At 38.9% G+C, this 19,902-nt stretch overlaps 1 protein-coding gene across 1 annotated transcript in view; it reads left to right on the forward strand.

The window, feature by feature from the left end:
* The first annotated feature begins 2,540 nt into the window (after window positions 1-2,540).
* PGM2L1 (phosphoglucomutase 2 like 1) overlaps window positions 2,541-19,902 on the forward strand; it is a 60,857-nt gene continuing 43,495 nt past the window's right edge. Inside the window, exon 1 of the mRNA XM_006073303.4 lies at window positions 2,541-3,153. Within this exon, the coding sequence (XP_006073365.2) occupies window positions 3,043-3,153 (111 nt within the window). The 5' untranslated portion in view covers window positions 2,541-3,042. The remainder of the gene's footprint in view (window positions 3,154-19,902) is intronic.

A 19,902-nucleotide genomic window follows, 5' to 3' on the forward strand; every position in this document is an offset into this window, starting at 1 on the left:
ACAGGATACTGGGCAAATCCCAACAGAAATGAAAGCTTCTGAGCTTCCCTGACTAGGAAAACTATTGTATTCCCTCTTCTGGACACACTTACATACTGTTCTTGAATTTGATGAGTTCTGGATCCTCTTGTTTATCCTTCAAATCCTAAGCAACAAGTTGGAGATGTTGGGCAAAGTTTCTGGTAACTAGTTTATGTCTGTCATGATCTTGCTGATAAAAATGGGGACTAGTTAATTCTGGTATTGAATTAAAACTTGCATTTCTCCCATCCTTTATACTTGCCTTATACAGTTTCACCTCTTGAAAGTTCTGTTGACTCAGTAGTGTTTCTCAGAATTGAATTAGGGTTGTCTTATAAAAACCACTGCTTAATCACATTTAATATATATATATATATACACAAATCATCATTGGATCTTGTTAAAATGAAGATTCTGATTCAATAGAATTGGGATGGGGCTTGAAATTTTTTTTTTTTTTTTTTTTTTTTTTTGGACTTCTCTGGTGGCTCAGACAGTAAAGCGTCTGTCTAGAATGCGGGAGACCCAGGTTTGAGCCCTGGGTTAGGAAGATCCCCTGGAGAAGGAAATGGCAATCCACTCCAGTACTATTGCCTGGAAAATCCCATGGACAGAGGAGCCTGGTAGGCTACAGTCTATGGGGTCATAAAGAGTCAGACACAACTGAGTGATTTCACCTTCACTTGAAAATTTTTATTTCTTATTAAGCTCCCAGAGGACTGATTCTCCTATCACACTTTGAGTAGCAAGATTATGACCACTTACGTCACAATCAATAGGTATTTGTTAAATATGCAAGTACCTAGGCCCTGTCCCAATGTACTGATTCAGAATCTCTGGGACACTGTCCCAGAGGACAAACTCCTAAGGAGACCCTGACCTCTACCGTTTTCTCTACTTACTAATTTTTTATCCTTTAAAGCCCATTACTAGTCCCTTCTGCCACTTGATGCTCTTACAGACTACCTCACACCCTAAATTCTTAACAGTTGTCTGTGGCAAGCACTTGCTGTTTATCATGAGCTCTTTTCTTGTATACATATGGTCTTCCCAGACAGATTTCATTCTTACTTTCATTTTTTATTTTTGAAATGAACAATTCTATTATATATTTTCTCTTAGCCTCGGCCCCTAGCATAAAACTTCGCATAGAGTACATGTTTACTTAACATTCATCACGGACAATAATGGTGATGATAGTGAGTGATGAATTTTTCTCCAGGACTCATGTGTATTTCCCAGGCCTAGTGTGAATAAAAGAACCTGCTGATTCTGTAAAGGAAATACTTAACTGACTAGCAAAAACTGTAATTCCCAACTATGGCACACTATTTTTCAGGGATGGGTAATACAATCCTTCTATACCTTGGTATTTGGGATTTTATTATGATAAATGGCATTTTTAAAGGAAATACTTTGAATTTATTATATCTTTTATCTGTGAACGTCCAAGTACTTTAAAGCCATTTAAGTTACTGCAGCCAAGGTGTAAATACTATTACACTCTCCTTGCAAAAAAACTGATGACAGAAAGAGTCACTTGGTCAAAATCGTAGAGCTACTGTTTAAGAAGCTACACCAAGAGACTCAGGAGCAGCTGTATCTGACAGGTAAGGACTTGTCAGCATCTCCCACACCTGTTCTGAGACTTGAAAGGTGAACATTCTGTAGAAGAGAGGAGGCCAAAATAAGGAGAAATTTAAGACTATTTCTTTTCGATCTTTCTTCTTGCTCCATATTCCTGTTGCCAGTACTTTTTGCACGCTAACGCTTATTCATTTTTGTGTTATGGTTAAATGCTGACACATCTTCCCTCTTTCACAACTTGGTTGTTTTTCCCCAGTTACCTTGTTCTCCATACCTCCTAGTCCACTGTAGCAGCAGAGCAAAATGAGCTGCTGAGACCTGAAATGAGGTTGGATTGCTCGTTCGACTACTTTTGAATTCCGCCTTTGAAAAAGTCAGTTCACTCAGAGGCAGCTTCCTCTTTGTGTGTAAAATGAGAATGGATCACGTCCTTTTTACTGTCACACGATGGTTTAGACGACAGAAGGCGATTCGTAGACTGTAAAGTACTGAATAGATATCAGCTGTACCCTTCCTGCATCTGCCCTTGTTTAATCTAATTGAAGCCCAGGGACACAACTGCAGTGGACCTAACGCGGACAGGGCGTTTCCATTGGGAACAACCTAGAGGTGTAGCTTTTTTTCCTTTGCGAAAACGCAGGGCAAGGAGCTGCTGGGAGTTGTAGTCTGCGGTGGTCTTTACACGCCTCGAGGTTGGGGGGGGGGGGGGGGGGGGGGGGGGGGACGAAGAACTACAACTCCCGTGAGGCCATGCGGGGACAGCCCTCGCACTCTCCCGCCAGGCGCGCTCCCCAAGACGAAACAGGAGGGGGCCTTCGCGCGCAATGGGGATTCACAAAAGCGAGCTCTGAGGCGGGCGCATCGTGGTGGACATGGCGTCTGATGCAGAAAAGGAGACGCGTGGGGGGGGGGGGGGGGGATTGTAACAAGAATAAGACACGTGGAAAAAGGCAAATTAAGAAATAAAATGGCCATACCCCTATTCCTCACCCCGCAGCAGAGTCCTAAATCGCGCCGCTGGGAAGGCGTCGGGAGCGCGCTTCCCGGCTCGCGCCCCGAGTCCCGGGAGCTTAAATCGGCTGGGAAGGGGCGGGGCCAGAGGCGCGAGGGCGGGGCCTAAAGCTGCGAAGGCGGCGGTAGCGGCGGCGGCCACGACCCAGACATCTGGGGCTGTTGTTGTTCTCTCGAGGTGGGACCGCCTCAGTCCGTTCGCCCAAAGAGACCAGGAGCTCGTCTAGTGGGAAGAAGGCGGCCGCGTCCCCACTCTCTCCTGTTTCCCCAAAGCTGCGGCAGGACCTGGCACAAACGTCCTGCGGTTGGTCTCCGATGTCTTTCAGTGAGGAGGGGGCGTCGAGATCCCGGTGAGCGCACGTCAAGCTCCTCCAGCTCGGTGTCTCCGCTGGATCCCCATTCACGCACCCCAGACTGGCTGCCATGACTGAAAACGCAGAGGGAGACCTGAACTCCAACCTGCTCCACGCCCCCTATCACACTGGGGACCCTCAGCTAGACACAGCCATCGGGCAGTGGCTCCGTTGGGATAAGGTGGGTACCTGGTCAGCAGGGCATCCTCCCCCTCCTCCTGCACGCCCTCCCACACCGTGTACGCCCTTGCCGGTCCCCACCCGGTGCTCGGCAGGCTGTGGGGGAGATGGCTCAGGCCATGCGGCGGGAGCTAGCGGAGCTGGGCGTTGCCACCCACCTATGCCTGGGCTGCCTCCCTGGGGCCGTCTGAGCTGGGAAAGGACGCCTGGAGTCGCTTCCTTTTGCAGGGCGAGAAATTGCTACCTTCCTTCCCCCTCCCCCCTTCCCGCCCCCCTTCAAGTGTATATCATGTCCCTTTTCTCCAAAAAAATGATAATAATTAATCATCATCATCGTGTACCCTTAATAGAGATATTTCCTTCCCCCTTTCTTCTCCCTTGACTTCCTTCTCCGCAAATCTGAAAGTGGGTGTTTTGTGTGTGTGTGTGTGTGTGTGTGTGTGTGTGTTTTCCGCCTTCTGGGACAATATCGAACCACTATCTGCTTTAGCGCTGGTCTGGTGTGTTTCCACCTTACGTCGCTAGGTAGTCGCTGGTATCGCTCCCGCTCCCGTGTATTCTCTAATACCACCTTTTGCTCTTGAGAAAGATAAGAGTTCTCTTTTTTCCTCTGGCCAGAAGTTATTTTCTGAAAGTATCCTCTTCCAAAAATCATGTTTTCCAGGTTTCATGCGATACTCCGGATACAGACTTGTATCCATTCCTCCTCTGTTGCCCTACCCCTACTCTCTCCGAATTGTTGCGGTGTTTTCATCTTGTGGAGGCATATGGGATGGATATATGAGAGCTAGAATTAAAATGCAGCCATCTCACTTGTAAAGAGGTCCTTAGCTCCAACAGAGGAAGACGATCCAAGCTTTTGCTTTGTCGAGTATATTAAATACATTTGTTGAAGTAGAGACGGCAGCGTATTTTAAATGGAATTAATAATACTGAATTAAAGAATTAATGTGGTCATATGTGAAATCATGTTATTCAACTTTCTAAAGGATTATTAGCCTTCTGAAAAAGTTTTATTTTCACTTTGTTCAGTCATTCATGCGTTCAGCAAAAAATATCCATTGAGCATTGGGTAATGTTTCAGGGCCTGTTGGGTCCAGGGTATGTTAGTGGTGAGGAGGCTAGAAAGGGTTCCTACCCTCAAAAAGCCTTCAGTCAGCAAATAAGGAAGACCAACAAATAAGCGATTACTTGTTTAGTATTACATGGTCATATGTATCTTGGACATTCTAATTCTTCCTCTGGAGTCTAAACCAGTGCATTTCAAACTCTTGAAGTGCATGCAGATCACCTGGAGATCTTTAAATGCAGATTGTGATTTAGGAGGCCTGGGGTGGGGTGTGAGATTCTGCTTCATAATGGACCACACTGTGGACCACACTTTGAGTAGCAAGGCTCCAGAATGTTCTGAATGAGCTACTAGAGAGCTAACACCCTCTTTGTAGGATTTGACCATTTATACAAAAAATACATATGTACACACACTTTTTTCAGTCATGTACAAAATCTGTGGTATCCCATTGATTACAAGGATGTGAAAAATGCAAATAACTTTAAATCCATTTTGCCTGTTTTTATTATTGCCTGCTGTGAATATAGTTCCTTGTCGTGGAAGGATACAAAAGAAGTGAAGATTTACAGATTACTCTTCTGCTTTTGGTTCATTAGGGAGGAGGAAGCCTAGTAGGAAAAAAGAGCTAAGGCTTAGCATACTGTAAATTATATATGCTGTAAACTGACCATATATATCTCTTTAGCAGAGAAATCTAAATTACAAATGAATGTTATCTCTATAGGTTTAATATAGTTAATTGCTATTGTTTAAAGCCATCTGCTGTCAGTAAAGAAATGTGATTGCACTTGTGTCTGTGAAGTGAAAGGAAGATGTATGACATTCAAAGACACTTGTAGAATTCCAACACAATTTAATTTACTGCTAACTATTATGTGTGTCGAAGCCTTTGGCCCTTCAACAATAGGAGTTTGTTTCATTGCCACAGGTGAAATCTTTTGTTCTATTTAGATGCCAATTTTGACTATATTTTTCCTAATGGGTCTTTTGATTTTTAAAAATATTGGCTGAGTGAATTAATATTAATTGTTCATGCTGTACCTAGATATTGTTGGGTATACTGAAATGTGACAAGACTATGAAATACATATACATGTAAAAAGATTATGCTGGGATGGTATTGGTGGCAATTTAATGGTTTATAGGCAGTTGGTTTTTATAGGAGTTTAAAAATAGTGACCTGTGGACTGGGATAGTCAAGGAAGACAATAAGAAGATGGGATACATATAAAAAGAATGGGGATAGCCCTCACCGAAAATGGAAGAGAAATTAATTTATATTTAAAGGGCCTTCTATATACAAGGTACTGACTGAAAACCTGTGGGAGACACAAAGATTAATTAGATATGGATCGTATCGTCAAAGAACATAGAAGGGAATATAAAACAAAAGCTTACAAATATAATACATGTAGCAAGTAACAAGTGCTTTTAACAGATTTAAATAAGTTTAATAATTATTTAATAAAAATAATATTTACTTAACCAATGGAGAAGGCAATGGCACCCCACTCCAGAACTCTTGCCTGGAAAATCCCATGGACGGAGGAGCCTGGTAGGCTGCAGTCCATGGGGTTGAGAAGAGTTGGACATGACTGAGCGGCTTCACTTTTCACTTTCACTTAACCAATTCCTCTCTCAATGGGAAAAATGCTTTTAATTAGTAAGGAAAGATACATCTATTGTAGACTAATAGTGTAGGTCAGCTAGGCTATGGTGTCCCAGGGCACTGAAATGTGGAGTGCAGAAGTGTGAAACAATAGTTTGGATTTACAGCATTTATTGCATTACATGTTAGTGATGACATGTGTGGTCTTCCAGCATAGAGAAAGTGAGGTAATACCTGATTAATACCTATTTATTTTCTTATAGTGAAAAAAAGAATCTACCAAATGCCCTGATCCTTGATGACTCTGGTGAGATATATAGTACCAAGTCATAAGTTGATCTAAAAGCAATTTGTTACTTGCCCAGGTCACTAATATTGCTAGTTTTAGTCATGGTGGGCGGTGTTCTTTGAAATTTCTTCATAAAACAGGTGTTATCTGTGATAAACCCTTCAGAATTAGTTAAAATTTAGACTTGTCAACATTGAGAGGAAGAATATTCCAAGCAGAGATAAAAACATTAATGTGTGTACTTAGAAAATTTATTTCTGCAGTAGCTTAGGGTACATAGAAACTGTTGGAAAGGCATGTAGACCAGGTCATAGAAAGGCGTTAGTATGTGGTTAGTGGCCTTGAATAAAGGTATATGAAAGTGTTAAAACAAAAATAGTGCAATAAGACAGGGTGTTTATTGGGGAGGTCCCAGGTACCCCTTGCTGTTGCTATGGAGTGACATTCTTTTGTTCTGTTTACTATAGTCCAGGATCTGACCCTTGGTTCTTATGCCTTCAGACTAATGTGTTAGTCTGTCTTGTTTCAGGATGGACTCATGCTCTTCAAGGTCACAGTAACTCATGTCAGAATTCAGAAAGCTGTTTTATTAATTTATGGTACAGATGTAATATAGATGAATTTGTCTCAGTCAGGCCATTTTCTAGATGCACCATAAGGGAAGTGAAAGAATCTGAAGATTTGTAGTGATTATGAAATCAAATCACAAGGAGTCCAATATATGGCATAAATGTTTAACAGCATTAGCCTGTAATAAGTAAATGCATCCATCTCTCTGATGGGACTGTTCTACCACTGGAATCCAACAAGTCTGTGGATCGAAGTGTTCCTCCTCCAGCCAGGGCACAGATGACACCGCTACAGTGCTCCCCCTTCTATCTTTTAGGGGTAAGGTCCCCACTTCCTTCCTAATGCTTTCATACATTCTATCAGATTACAGACGAGTCTTGCTGGCTAGAAGCTAGGTTCTCTATAAACATGACAACTCTCTCCTGTTTTTGATATACTGTAAATTTTACCATTTTTGATAACAGTCTTATCAAAGACATTAAGCCCTGTCCAAGTTTGGGTGTGTAAATGTGGGTAGGGAGTGGGATGGGACCCAGGGCAGAGCTGCTCAGCCAGCTGTAGTGGCAACAACTATATACATGTTGACAACAGTGTGGAGGCAAGAATTGGCCATGGCATTTTGAGAAATAACAAGTAGAGTGCTGTGGTCTCTGAAGGTAGGTTTATGTTGAGAAAGAGTAGAATGTAAAGATAGATTAATTAGGTTACGGTTATGAAATGCCTGAAAATAGAAATAAAAGACTTCATCCTAAAGTCAGTGATTTTCAAACATCTAGCAATGAAAGTTTTCAAGCAAAATACAGCCCGCATTTTTTTAAAAGTGGTGAATGAATTTCCTTTTAAATTATCATTGTGTGATGGAAAACACACCCATGAAGCACCTTTACAGAGGTTGTCTAGTCCAGTTTCATTGTGCAGAGACCCAGAGAAGTGGAAATTATCAATGGTGGTGGATAGAACCTGAATCAGAACTTGAATCTGCCACCTAGTTCAATACAGTTTTTATAATGGCTTAATTGCTAAGTTGTGTCTGACTCTTGTGACCCCCATGGACCCCATGTGACCCTGCCAGGCTCCTTTGTCCATGGGATTCTCCAGGAAAGAATACTGGAGTGGGTTGCTATTTCCTTCTCCATTTTTTTTTTTATAATACTAGTCTATATTACATTTTTTGTTAACCTTTTTCTAATACTTTACATAATTTGGCATTTGATCAATGAAGAATACTTATACCTTGTTAATTTTGGAAAATATTAGTGGTTATTACTTGAATTTATTTGTGTAGTGTTTCAAACCTTGATGATCTAAATAATTTGATATTCACAGCAACCCTGTATGGTAGGCAGGTTAGGTGTAGTTATCCCCACTTTTACTACTAAAGAAACTTAGTTTCAGACAAGGAAAATGACCTGCTCAAGGACATATGGCTTTTAAGTGGTAGACTTGGAACTAAACCTAAGGATATCTGATCTTTAGCTTTCTTATCACTGTACTAGACTCTGTAACTGGAATGTTTTATAGATGTTAGTGACATCATAAACCAAGTTTCAAGGACCTCATTAAAACCATTTTATTGGTTTTTGTAAAAGCTGAAGTAGACTATAATATTCTGCAAAATAAATTGCCATGGAATTTTTTTTTAAAGAGCTGAATTTGCTGCTTAACAGTTGCTTTGGTTTCCTTGGCAACAACATTCTCCTTCTGTCCAAGATATTTAGTATGTAGAAATAAGGGTTTGGAGATATATATACATATATATATGTAATATGTATATATGTATGTGTATGTATATGTGTGTGTGTATATATATATATACACAAACACACATACACACATTTATTTGTTCCTTTCGTATATTTCCAAATTTCTTACATTTGCTTTTTAGTTTCTACAATTTTATTTTTAAATTTATTATTTATTTCAAAGAAATACATGCTTATGTTTTTTTAAAAAATAGTAAATAGAGATTATAATGGAAAACAGTGTTCCTACTTACCTCTTCTCATCCTCAGTTTGCTCCTTAGAACCCATTTTTGACTTCTTAGTTACTGTCATGACCATAAAAGCTAGTACCACTATTCCTTGATTTATTTTACATACTATCTGTCAGATGCATGCTGTGAAAAATGAGAGCTCACTCACCCTGTTCTCTGTCCTGACTAAATTACATTATGCCCTTAGTTTTAGTTATTCTTTTGAAAACTTAAATAATTTAATTAGTGCTAACAAAGTCTCCAGGACCCTAAGCCCAACTCACAAACACAGAGCTCCCAATTAGCCATTCTGTTTGAGAAGAGATTAACAGAAAACATGCCCATGTATTAAAAACCAGAGAAAACCCATACCAGCTTCCCAGAAAAACTGGTGGATATCAGTGACTTACCAAGGATCAAGTTATGTAAAGAAAACAAGCAGCATGAAGAGTAAAAACAAAGCAATGGACCCAGAAAAAACCAAGGTAAAGGAACATAACAACTTAAAATCAATTTTAAAAGGTAATTATTCTATCAAATAAAGATGCTATGTAAAAGGAACAGGAAAGAAGAATGAGCTCTTGGAAGTTAGGGGGCAAAAAACTGTATCCCTTCACCCCCTGCCAAATGCAATAGAAAATATAAAAGTTCAAGTTGAAGAAACCTATGGCAAAAGGAAATAGAAAATATGAGAGAAGCTGACATGAAGGAACCACCCCAGGAGTCCATTGTAAAGAAATCACACATGACAACTGTGCACTAGTTCGACGCTGGGCTTTAAAGAAATGTATCTTAAAAGAGAATGCAATGTCTGTGCCATCAGAGAGAGCTGGAAGATGTTAATGATAATGGTGAAGATGGCATGTTATTTCTGGCAACAGCAACATCAAAAAAAGAAAAGCAGTTAACCACAGATGGAAGAAAGGGAGGAAGGGGAGGAGGGAGGGCAGGGAGGAAGGAAGGAAAACAGACTTGAATAAGCAAGTTATGGTTCAAAAGTGAGGCAAACTAAAATAGGGTGTGATTTTTAAAGACTTAATTGATGGAGCTTAAGGGGAAAAAAATCCATTTGATCTCAGCACCTTCAGGCGACCAAGGTGAGCCTGGAAAGATGAAATTTTATCCAAGCTCAGGGTCTGTAGTTAACAATATTTAGATAATCTTAATCTAATACTTGCAGTATTTTCAGTTTTGAGGATTAATCTGAAGACAAAACAGAAAATTTAAATTTTTATTGTGGTTAAAAACACATAAAATTTACCATCTTCACTGTTTTTTAAGTGTGGGACTTCTCTGGTGGCTCAGATGGTAAAGCGTCTGCCTACAATGCGGGAGACCTGGGTTCTATCCCTGGGTCGGGAAGATCTCCTGGAGAAGGAAATTGTAACCCACTCCAGTCTTCTTGCCTGGAAAATCCCATGGACAGAGGAGCCTGGTAGACTACAGTCCATTGGGTCGCAAAGAGTCGGACGTGACTGAGCGACTTCACTTTTTCAATAGCATTAATCAGATTCTCATTTTTATGAAACAGATCTCCAGAACGTTTTTGTCTTGTGAATCTGAAACTCTGTACTCATTAAAGAAGTCCCCTTACCTCCATTCCCTCTGGCCCCAAAACACAGTGTTAACAACAGGGGAAACAGGTGGGGTAGGAGGGTTTAAGGGAACTTCCTGTACTACCTGTTCAATTTTCTGTAAACCCAAAATTTTTCTAAAAATTCAAGTCTTTGATTAAAAAAAAATACTTGAAAGGGAAAGGATTCTTATTTGAGAGCACCCTCTTCTTTCCCATCTGAAAATGTCAAAATAGGTAGACTGACTACTCCTTCCTTTTATTTAGGGTCTTCTTTGCCCTGTTTTTTCTTTCAAAAAGGAGTTTTGTTTAGTTCCTTTAAGTTTTCTACAAGGCCATTAGAAATCTATTTGGTTATATTTTTAATCTAGAATTATTTTTTCCCCATCTATTCCTTTCCTCCTATTTGAAAAATCAGAGAGCCAAGAGAAGCTAACGAAAAGGAATTTGTCTTTATTTGGCTCTTCCAAATTATACTTAAAAAGTTAAAGTGAAAGTGTTAGTTGCTCTGTAGTGTCTGACTCTTTACGACCCCATGGACTGCAGCCCACCAGGCTCCTCTATCCATGGGGTTTCCCAGGTAAGCATACTGGAGTGGGTTGCCATTTCTTCCTCCAGGGGATCTTCCCGACCCAGGGACTGAACCCAGATCTCCCACATTGCAGGCAGATTCTTTGCTGCCTGAGCCACCAGGAAAGTCATGGGAAAGTAGTAGTCGCTTAGTCTTGTCTGACTCTGCGACCCCATGGATGGACTGTAGCCCACCAGGCTCCTCTGTCCTTGGACTTCTCCAGGCAAGATACTGGAGTGGGTTACCATTCCCTTCTCTAGGGAATCTTCCTGACAGAGGGATTGAACCCAGGTCAAATTCTTTACTGTCTGAGCCATGACTGGGACTGGACTGCCACAACAAGAGACACCTATGCTTATAAGATACATTAAATTAACCAAAGAATGTAAATGTTATTAAATGCCTCTAACTCGGATTTTCATGGTCTCTCCCTGGAAAATCTAAATTTGATTTATCTATCCTTGTGGGAAGACAGTGTGTTTTGCTTATTTAGTTGTTTTTATTTATTTCATATGTCTGTTCTATATTGTAGAAACACTTTTTCCCCCAAATAAAAGGTTGGGTAGTAATTTAGTGTAGATTTTGCTAAAGAAGTATTTTTTTCCATTAGTTACTCTCTGCATTATTGCTAATTAGAACTGAAGCTGCTGCCCTCTGGTGTTGGGAGTTAATGAAGAAAATGATTAATGCTGGTGGAAAGGATACAGATAGTGTATCCAGTCTTGCATAGGCTCTCTTATACCAAGTAATTTAATGAGGACTATATCTTGCCAAACAAAACTATGAAAATGGTCTTATTGAATGTTTAAAAGAGTATGAAAATTATAATGTAAATGAAAAATACTGTGCTGCTTAGATGCAAAGTCATCTTAGCTTTCAGCTCACCAGACTTTGTTAGAAAATCTTTTCAGTGTAAGTGGTAGTTTTGTGGTTTCTGCTTCAGAATTTTCTCATGTAATTTTCCCTCTGAAATATTTTATTATTTATTGCAGGTAAAAACTATTAAAAACCTAAATGCCCACCAATCAGAGAAAGGATACATAAACTAGAATACTGCAGCAGTTGAAAACCTATCAGGGAAATTAAACTAAACAGGGGACTTGCAATAACAATGAAGAGATTTTTTTAAATTGAGGTATAGTTGATATACAATATTATATGTCAGGTGTACAGCATAGTCATTCAAAATTTTTATAAATTATATTCCATTTGAAGTTATAAAACATTGGCTATATTTCCTGTGATGTACAATGTATCATTGTAGTTTATTTTAAACCTAGTAGTTTGTACCTCTTAATCACCTACCTCTATTTTGCCGCTCCTCTCTTTCCTCTCCCCATGGGTTTTTCTCTGTATCTGTGAATCTGTTTCTATTTTGTTATATTCATTTGTTTTATTTTCTGTATTCCACATATAAATGATCACATACGGTATTTGTCTTTCTCAGTCTTATTTTATTAAGCACAATACCGTCCAGGTCCATCCATGTTGTTGCAAATGGCAAAATTTCATTATTTTTTATGGGTAAGTACTTTTGCATTGTGTGTGTATGTGTGTATTACATCTTCTTTATCCATTAAGCTGTTAATGGACACTTGGGTAGCTTCCATAGCTTGGCTATTGAAATACTACTGCTGTGAACATTCAGTTCAGTTCAGTCACTCAGTCATGTCCTACTGTTCACGACCCCATGGACTGCAGCACACTAGGCTTCCCTGGCATTCACCAACTCCTGAAGCTTACTCAAACTCATAACCATCGAGTCATTGATGCCATCCAACCATCTCATCCTCTGTCATCCCCTTCTCCTCCCACCTTGAATCTTTACCAGCATCAGGGTCTTTTTCAATGATGCAGTTCTTCACATCAGGTGGCCAAAGTATTGAAGCTTCAGCATCAGTCCTTCTCATGAATATTCAGGACTGATTCCTTTAGGATTGACTGGTCAGCCACTGTTTCCACTGTTTCTCCATCTATTTGCCATGAAGTGATGGGACCAGATGCCATGATTTTCGTTTTCTGAATGTTGAGCTTTAAGCCAACTTTTTCACTCTCCTCTTTCACTTCTATCAAGAGGCTCTTTAGTTCTTCTTCACTTTCTGCCATTAGGGTGGTATCATCTGCATATCTGAGGTTATTGATATTTCTCCTGGCAATCTTGATTCCAGCCCAGCGTTTCTCATGATGTACTCTGTATATAAGTTAAATAAGCAGGGTGATAATATACAGCCTTGATGTACTCCTTTTCCTATTTGGAAAAGTTGTTGTTCCATGTCCAGTTCTAACTGTTGCTTCCTGACCTGCATACAGGTTTTTCAAGAGGTGGGTCAGGTTGGTCTGGTATTCCCATCTCCTTCAGAATTTTCCACAGTTTATTGTGATCCACTCAGTCAAAGGCTTTGGGATAGTCAATAAAGTAGAAATAGATGTTTTTCTGGAACTCTCTTGCTTTTTCCATGATCCAGCGGATGTTGGCAATTTGATCTCTGGTTCCTCTGCTTTTTCTAAAACCAGCTTGAACATCTGGACATTCACAGTTCACATATTGCTGAAGCCTGGCTTGGAGAATTTTGAGCATTACTTTACTAGCGTGTGAGATGAGTGCAATTGTGTGGTAGTTTGAGCATTCTTTGGCATTGCCTTTCTTAGGGATTGGAATGAAAACTGACCTTTTTCAGTCCTATGGCCACTGCTGAGTTTTCCAAATTTGCTGGCATATTGAGTGCAGCACTTTCACAGCACCATCTTTTAGGATTTGAAATAGCTCAACTGGAATTCCATCACCTCCACTAGCTTTGTTCATAGTGATGCTTCCTAAGACCCACTTGACTTCACATTACAGGATATCTGGCTCTAGGTGAGTGTGAATGATCACACCATCATGATTATCTGGGTCATGAAGATCTTTTTTGTACAGTTCTGTGTATTCTTGCCACCTCTTAATATCCTCTGCTTCTATTAGGTCCATACCATTTCTGTCCTTTATTGAGCTCATCTTTGCATGAAATATTCCCTTGGTATCTCTAATTTTCTTGAAGAGATCTCTAGTCTTTCCCATTCTTTTGTTTACCTCTATTTCTTTGCATTGATCGCTGAAGAAGGCTTTCTTATCTCTCCTTGCTATGCTTTGGAACTCCGCATTCAAATGGGTATATCTTTCCTTTTCTCCTTTGCTTTTTGCTTCTCTTCTTTTCACAGCTATTTGTAAGGCCTCCTCAGACAGCCGTTTTGCTTTTTTGCATTTATCTTTTGTGGGATGGTCTTAATTCCTATTTCCTGTACAATGTCATGAACCTCCGTCCATAGTTCATCAGGCACTCTATCAGATCTAGTCCCTTAAGTCTATTTCTCACTTCCACTGTATAATCATAAGGGATTTGATTTAGGTCATACCTGAATGGTCTAGTGGTTTTCCCCACTTTCTTCAATTTAAGTCTGAATTTGGCAATAAGGAGTTCATGATCTGAGCTACAGTCAGCTCCCGGTCTTGTTTTTGCTGACTGTGTAGAGCTTCTCCATCTTTCGCTGCAAAAAATATAATCAATCTGATTTCAGTGTTGACCATCTGGTGACATCCGTGTATAGAGTCTTCTCGTGTTGTTGGGGTTCAGTTTGTGTCAAATGCTTTTTCTGCATCTACTGAGAAGGTCATGTTTAGTTTTTTTTAATTAGAACTTTATTTTTTAAGCAGTTTTAGGTTCACAGCACAATTGAAGGTAAAGTATATAGAGAGATTTCTCATATTCTCCCTACCCTCACTCATGGATAGCTTCCCTCATTATCAACATCCCCCACCAGTGTGGTACACTTGTTAGAATTGATAAACATACACCGACACATTAACCGCCCAAAATCCACTGTTTCCAGTATGCTGTTGAGCCTCACCCCACAGACCTTCATGCCTTGTATTTGCCTAGCCTCAAGGCTGAAGAAAGAGCTCAAAGTCAGCAACAGAGACATCAATGATTTAATGGACAGGGGCATCTTACATGTCTGAAGCAAGGCCCTGGAGCAACACCCCATCATGTATGGCAGATGGCATGGCAGTAGTCTTAGTTATTGGGGAAGGCAGTGAGGGAATTTACCAGTTACCAAAGGAAATTGATGTCAGGTTGGCACATCAGTTACCAGGGAAACCAGCAGAGGAGCATCACTGCCCCTAAAATAAACTATCATATTGGAGCTGTTCTGATCTGGAGATTAGAGCAATCACTAGCTGGGGCTGGGGGCAAGTATGTCTCTGTGATTAGGAAGGAAGGTTAGTCATGTGAGTAGAGCGTAGGTGAAGCAGGGAGTGATCGAATAGGGTGTATTCAGGGAGGAAGAGAACAGCCATCTTGGCCAGGCTTATTATACATATGTTTTATTCTTGGTAGTGTACATTGTATGGGTTTGGACAAATGTGTAATGACGTGTGTCTACCATTTTATTATCATGCAGAATAGTTTCACTATCCTAAGAATCCTCTCTCTCTGCTTAGTCATGTCCGACTCTTTGTGACCCCATGGACTATAGCCCACCAGGTTCCTCTGTCCATGGGATTTTCCAGGCAAGAATGCTGGAGTGGGTTGCCATTTCCTCCTTCAGGGCATCTTCCTGACCCAGGGATCGAACCTGCATCTCCTGCATTGGCAGGTGGATTCTTTACCACTGAACCACCTGGGAAACCCCAAGAATCCTTTATGTTCCACCTGTTCATCACTTCCTCAACCCTCAACCTCTGGCAGCCACTGATCCTTTTAGTTTCCACAGTTTTCCCTTTTCCAGAATGTCATATAGTGGGAATCACACAGTATTTAGCCTTTTTAGATTGGCTTCTTTCACTTAGCAATATGCTCTTAAGTTTCCTCCATGTCTTTTCATGGCTTGAGAGCTCATTTCTTTTTATCACTGAATAATAGTCTATTGTCTGGGTGTACCATAACATTAAACAGTTTTTTTACTTTGTGATATCATGAATTATAGTGATTTTTGAGTGTTGATTCAACTGATAATCCTCAGATAAATACTACTTGGTCATAATGTATTATTCTTTTTATATATTTTGTTAAGGATCTTTTTGTATATTTGTTAGATTTTTGTATTAGGATTATGCTGCCCTTGTAAAATTAATTGAAATGTTCCCTGCTTTGTTTTCTGAAAACCTTTTTGTACAATGGTATTATTTTTTTCTTTAAATGTTTGATAGAATCTGCCACCTAACCCATCTGGGCCTGAAGCTTTTTGAGAACAAGTACAATTTCTTTAATAGATATTGGACTTTGGGGATTTTGTTTCATTAGTTTCAATTTTGGAAAATTAACTTTCCTCAGTTTATTTAGAGTTAATATTATACCACTAATATTGTAAGTTCTTGCAACAGTGTTGGCCCATTTTTTTATCATCAATACCACCTCCGTCCTTTATCATTTGTATCACTTTTTATAAAAGTGTTATAGTTTTTGCTTTAGTCAGTCCTCTGCATTTTAAAGACATTAAGAAGAAAAAACAGTCTGTTTATGTTTATCCAGCTTTCTACTATATCCAGTAATACTCTTCGTTCTTTCCCCAAAATTCAGGTTTCCAAATGATATCCCTCCCCTTCAACTTAAAGAATTTCCTTTAGCCTTTATTATAATACAGATTCACTGGCAATGAATTCTCTTAGTGTTCTTTATACATATGTTAGATTTCTTGGTATTGTCTTGGATACATCTCTGAGACTCTATTTATTTTTATCTTTTTCTCTCTGTATTTCAGAATAGATCATTTCTATTGATCTCTCTTCTAGTTCATGGACCCTTTCATCTCCATTCTGTTATTAAGACCATTCAGTGAATTTTTAATCTCAGATATTGTATTTTTCAGTTCTAAAATTTCCATCTGGTTCTTTTCTATAGTTTCTATTTCTTCTGTGAGATGCCTCATCTTTTCGTGCATTCCAAGAGCATTTTCCTTTAAGTCACTTATGATAGCTCTGCTAAAATCCTTGTTGGTTAATTCTAACATCTGGATATGTTAGAGTTGGTCACCACTAATTGTCTCTGCTCTTGAGAATGCATCGCGTTTCTCTAATTCTTCATTTGTCTGAAGAATTTGATGCAATTATGGATTGCATCATGGACATGATGAGTGTTATATTGTGGAGAGCCTGGAATCTGTTTTTCCTCTGGAGAGTGTTTATTTTGTTTATTTTAGTATGTAATTAACTTGGTTGAACTCAGACTATACATGCTGTTTCCTGAGAGGCTTCTTAAATCTCAATTTGTTTTTTTATCCTTAGCTGATTGTCTATCCCACACTTATGTAGTAGAGGAGTCAGCTAGAGTCTGGGACAGTTTATGTACAGAATGTGGGGTTCTCCCTTTCTAAATCTCTCCTTTCTTGGATGTGTACTCCAGTGGGCTGGTGGCCCTGAATCCTATGCGCTGTGTCTTCGGGCCATAAGGACCGTGGGATTTCCATTGGTATTTCAGCCACTGCACAAGGCTCTGACTACTGTCTACATAAAATGACTACATAAAATTAGGAAACTCATCTGTGCTGGTTCCTTCTCCTAAGTGTTAACTCCCTTTTAGAATCAAATCTATATTTATTCATTCTCTCGGACTTTAAGGTCTTGTGGATTTTGTTTTTCTTTCTTTGTTTTTTATTTGGTCTAAGAGGTTACAGTTGTTATCTGTGGGAAGGTCAGATATGGTTGGAATTTTCTTGGCCCATACAGGAAACAGGTGGTACATGATATTTTTTATGCCATTTAAAATTATTTCTGTTTGCTGGTATAGAGAAATACAGTTGTCTTTTGAACATTGACCTTGTATCAAAAAACTCTTACTATATTCTAGTAATTCTAAAAATTATTTATTCTCTTAGATTTTTTAATGTGCCCAATCATTTCATCTGCAAATTATGTGAGTTTTATTTCTTCTCTATTCTTGTACTTTTTGTCTGTTTTTCTTGCTTTATGGGTTTGACTAGGACTATAGGATTTTCTGTCTTGCCACCCCATCCCATCCTGCCTTCCTCCTTCTCATTCTCCTCCTCCTTATAGCTTGCCATTATCAGATTCAGGAAGTTCCTTTCTATTCCTTATGTGCTGAAAGTGGAAAGTTTAAACTTACTTATATATATCTTAGGGTTTTGTTCCCTAGAAGCAAAGAGGAATTTCTGTGCAAGTGATTTATAAAAGGAATGCTCTCAGGAGAAACCTATAAAGGAGTGAGGGAATCAGGATAGGGAAAGGAAAGAACTAAGCAATGATATAATTTCAGGTGAAGTTTAATTAATCAAGTTTAATCAGCTTGATTCTATGCTTTCTGGAGTGTTAATTGCACAGTAGAGTTATACTTCTGCACCAAATATCATTAGCTGTTGGCCATGAGGGAAAGGTGTGTATAACTCTCAGGTCTTTTGCATAAGCTGGTTCCAGTCCTCCCAAGGAAGTTCTCCAGAGAATGTTGCATGTGTGAACTCATAGCAGTAGTACCTATAGCTGCTAGAAATGGACACAACCATCCAGTTAAGAGGATCTCTGGAGAATCTTAATAGGATCGTAGCACACACATCCTGAGTTTTTCTATATTCCTTGTTTGCTAAGATTTTATCATATGTAGTAAGTGTTTTACTTTATTAGGTACTTTCTCTGTATCAGTTCAGATTGTCATTTGATTTTTCTTTTTAAACCTGTCAATGTTGTGGATAACCTTGATTAATTTTCAAATATTATACCAACACTATATTCTGGCATAAAAACACATTGTCATGATTTATTATTGTTTTTATATATTGCTGGATTTGGTTTGGTAGATTTTACTTAGGATTTTTGCACCTTTGTTCATTGGTGAGGTTAGACAATGGTTTTTTCTTTCTGATGTTGTCTGTTGTATCTACGTTAAGCTAGATACAAGAAAAGAATTGATGGGAGTACACTCTTTTATCTTCTCTGGAAGAGTTCTTTTAAGATTTGAATGATCTGTTTCTTAAATATACTTTGGAACTTGCCAATAAAGTCAACTGAGGCTGGAGCTCTCTTTGTGAGTACATTTTATGGTTTAATCTCTTGCATGTTTATAATTCTAATCATTTTTTTTCCTTGAACAAAATTGTCTATTTGTCTAAAATTTCAAATTAGAATTTTTGCCTTTTCCAGAAAAGTGGAATTTTGTATACCAGAGAGTGAAATTGCTGGATCATATGGGTTTTTTTGTTTTTTTTTTTTAAGTTTTTTAAGGAACCTCCATACAGTTCTCCATCATGCCTGCACCAATTTACATTCCCACCAACAGTGTAGGAGGGTTCCCCTTTCTCCACATCCTTTTCAGAATTTATTACTTGAGAATTTTTTGGTGATGGCCATTCTGAATAGTGTGAGGTGATACTTCACTGTAGTTTTGATTTGCATTTCTCCGGTGTTTAGAGGTGTTGAGCATCTTTTCATGTGTCTGTTGGCCATCTGTACGTCTTCTTTGGAGAAATGTCTGTTGAGATCCTCTGCACACTTTTTTTTATTGCCTTTTTACTTGTTTTGATTACAAATATTTTTTCCTCAATTTGTCTTTTGGACCTATTTATGTAATTTTTATCATGCAGAACATAATTATAATTTTATTGACAGATAATACTTGGGAGATATGTCACACTTAACATTTTCTGTTTGTTGAACGTCTTAAAGTGTTTCTAATGTTTGTCCAGTTTTTTGGTTTTTTTTTTGAGAAATAATCTATATACATCACTGTATAAGTTTAAGGTGTACAGAACTTCCCTGGTGGACCAGTGGTTGAGTCCATGCTTCCACTACAGGGGGCACAGGTTTAATCCTTGGTTGGGGAACTAAAATCCCACATGTCTCACAGTGATATATGGCATGATGGTTTGATTTACATGTATTGTGAAATGATTACCACAGTAGGTTTAGTTAACATCCATCATCTCATATAGATAAAATAGAGTATTTCTGATTTTTTAAAAGCTACTTTAAATAATGCTGAGAGCACTGTTTTGCATATAGCTTTTCCCCTCTGGTTTATTTCTGTAGCATATGTAAAGATGACATATACATGAGGTAGACCTATTTAATTTTTGACCATAGACCATTAGTCAGACCATAATTGTAGC

Source organism: Bubalus bubalis, chromosome 16 (assembly GCF_019923935.1).
Source record: "Bubalus bubalis isolate 160015118507 breed Murrah chromosome 16, NDDB_SH_1, whole genome shotgun sequence".
NCBI lineage: Eukaryota > Metazoa > Chordata > Mammalia > Artiodactyla > Bovidae > Bubalus > Bubalus bubalis.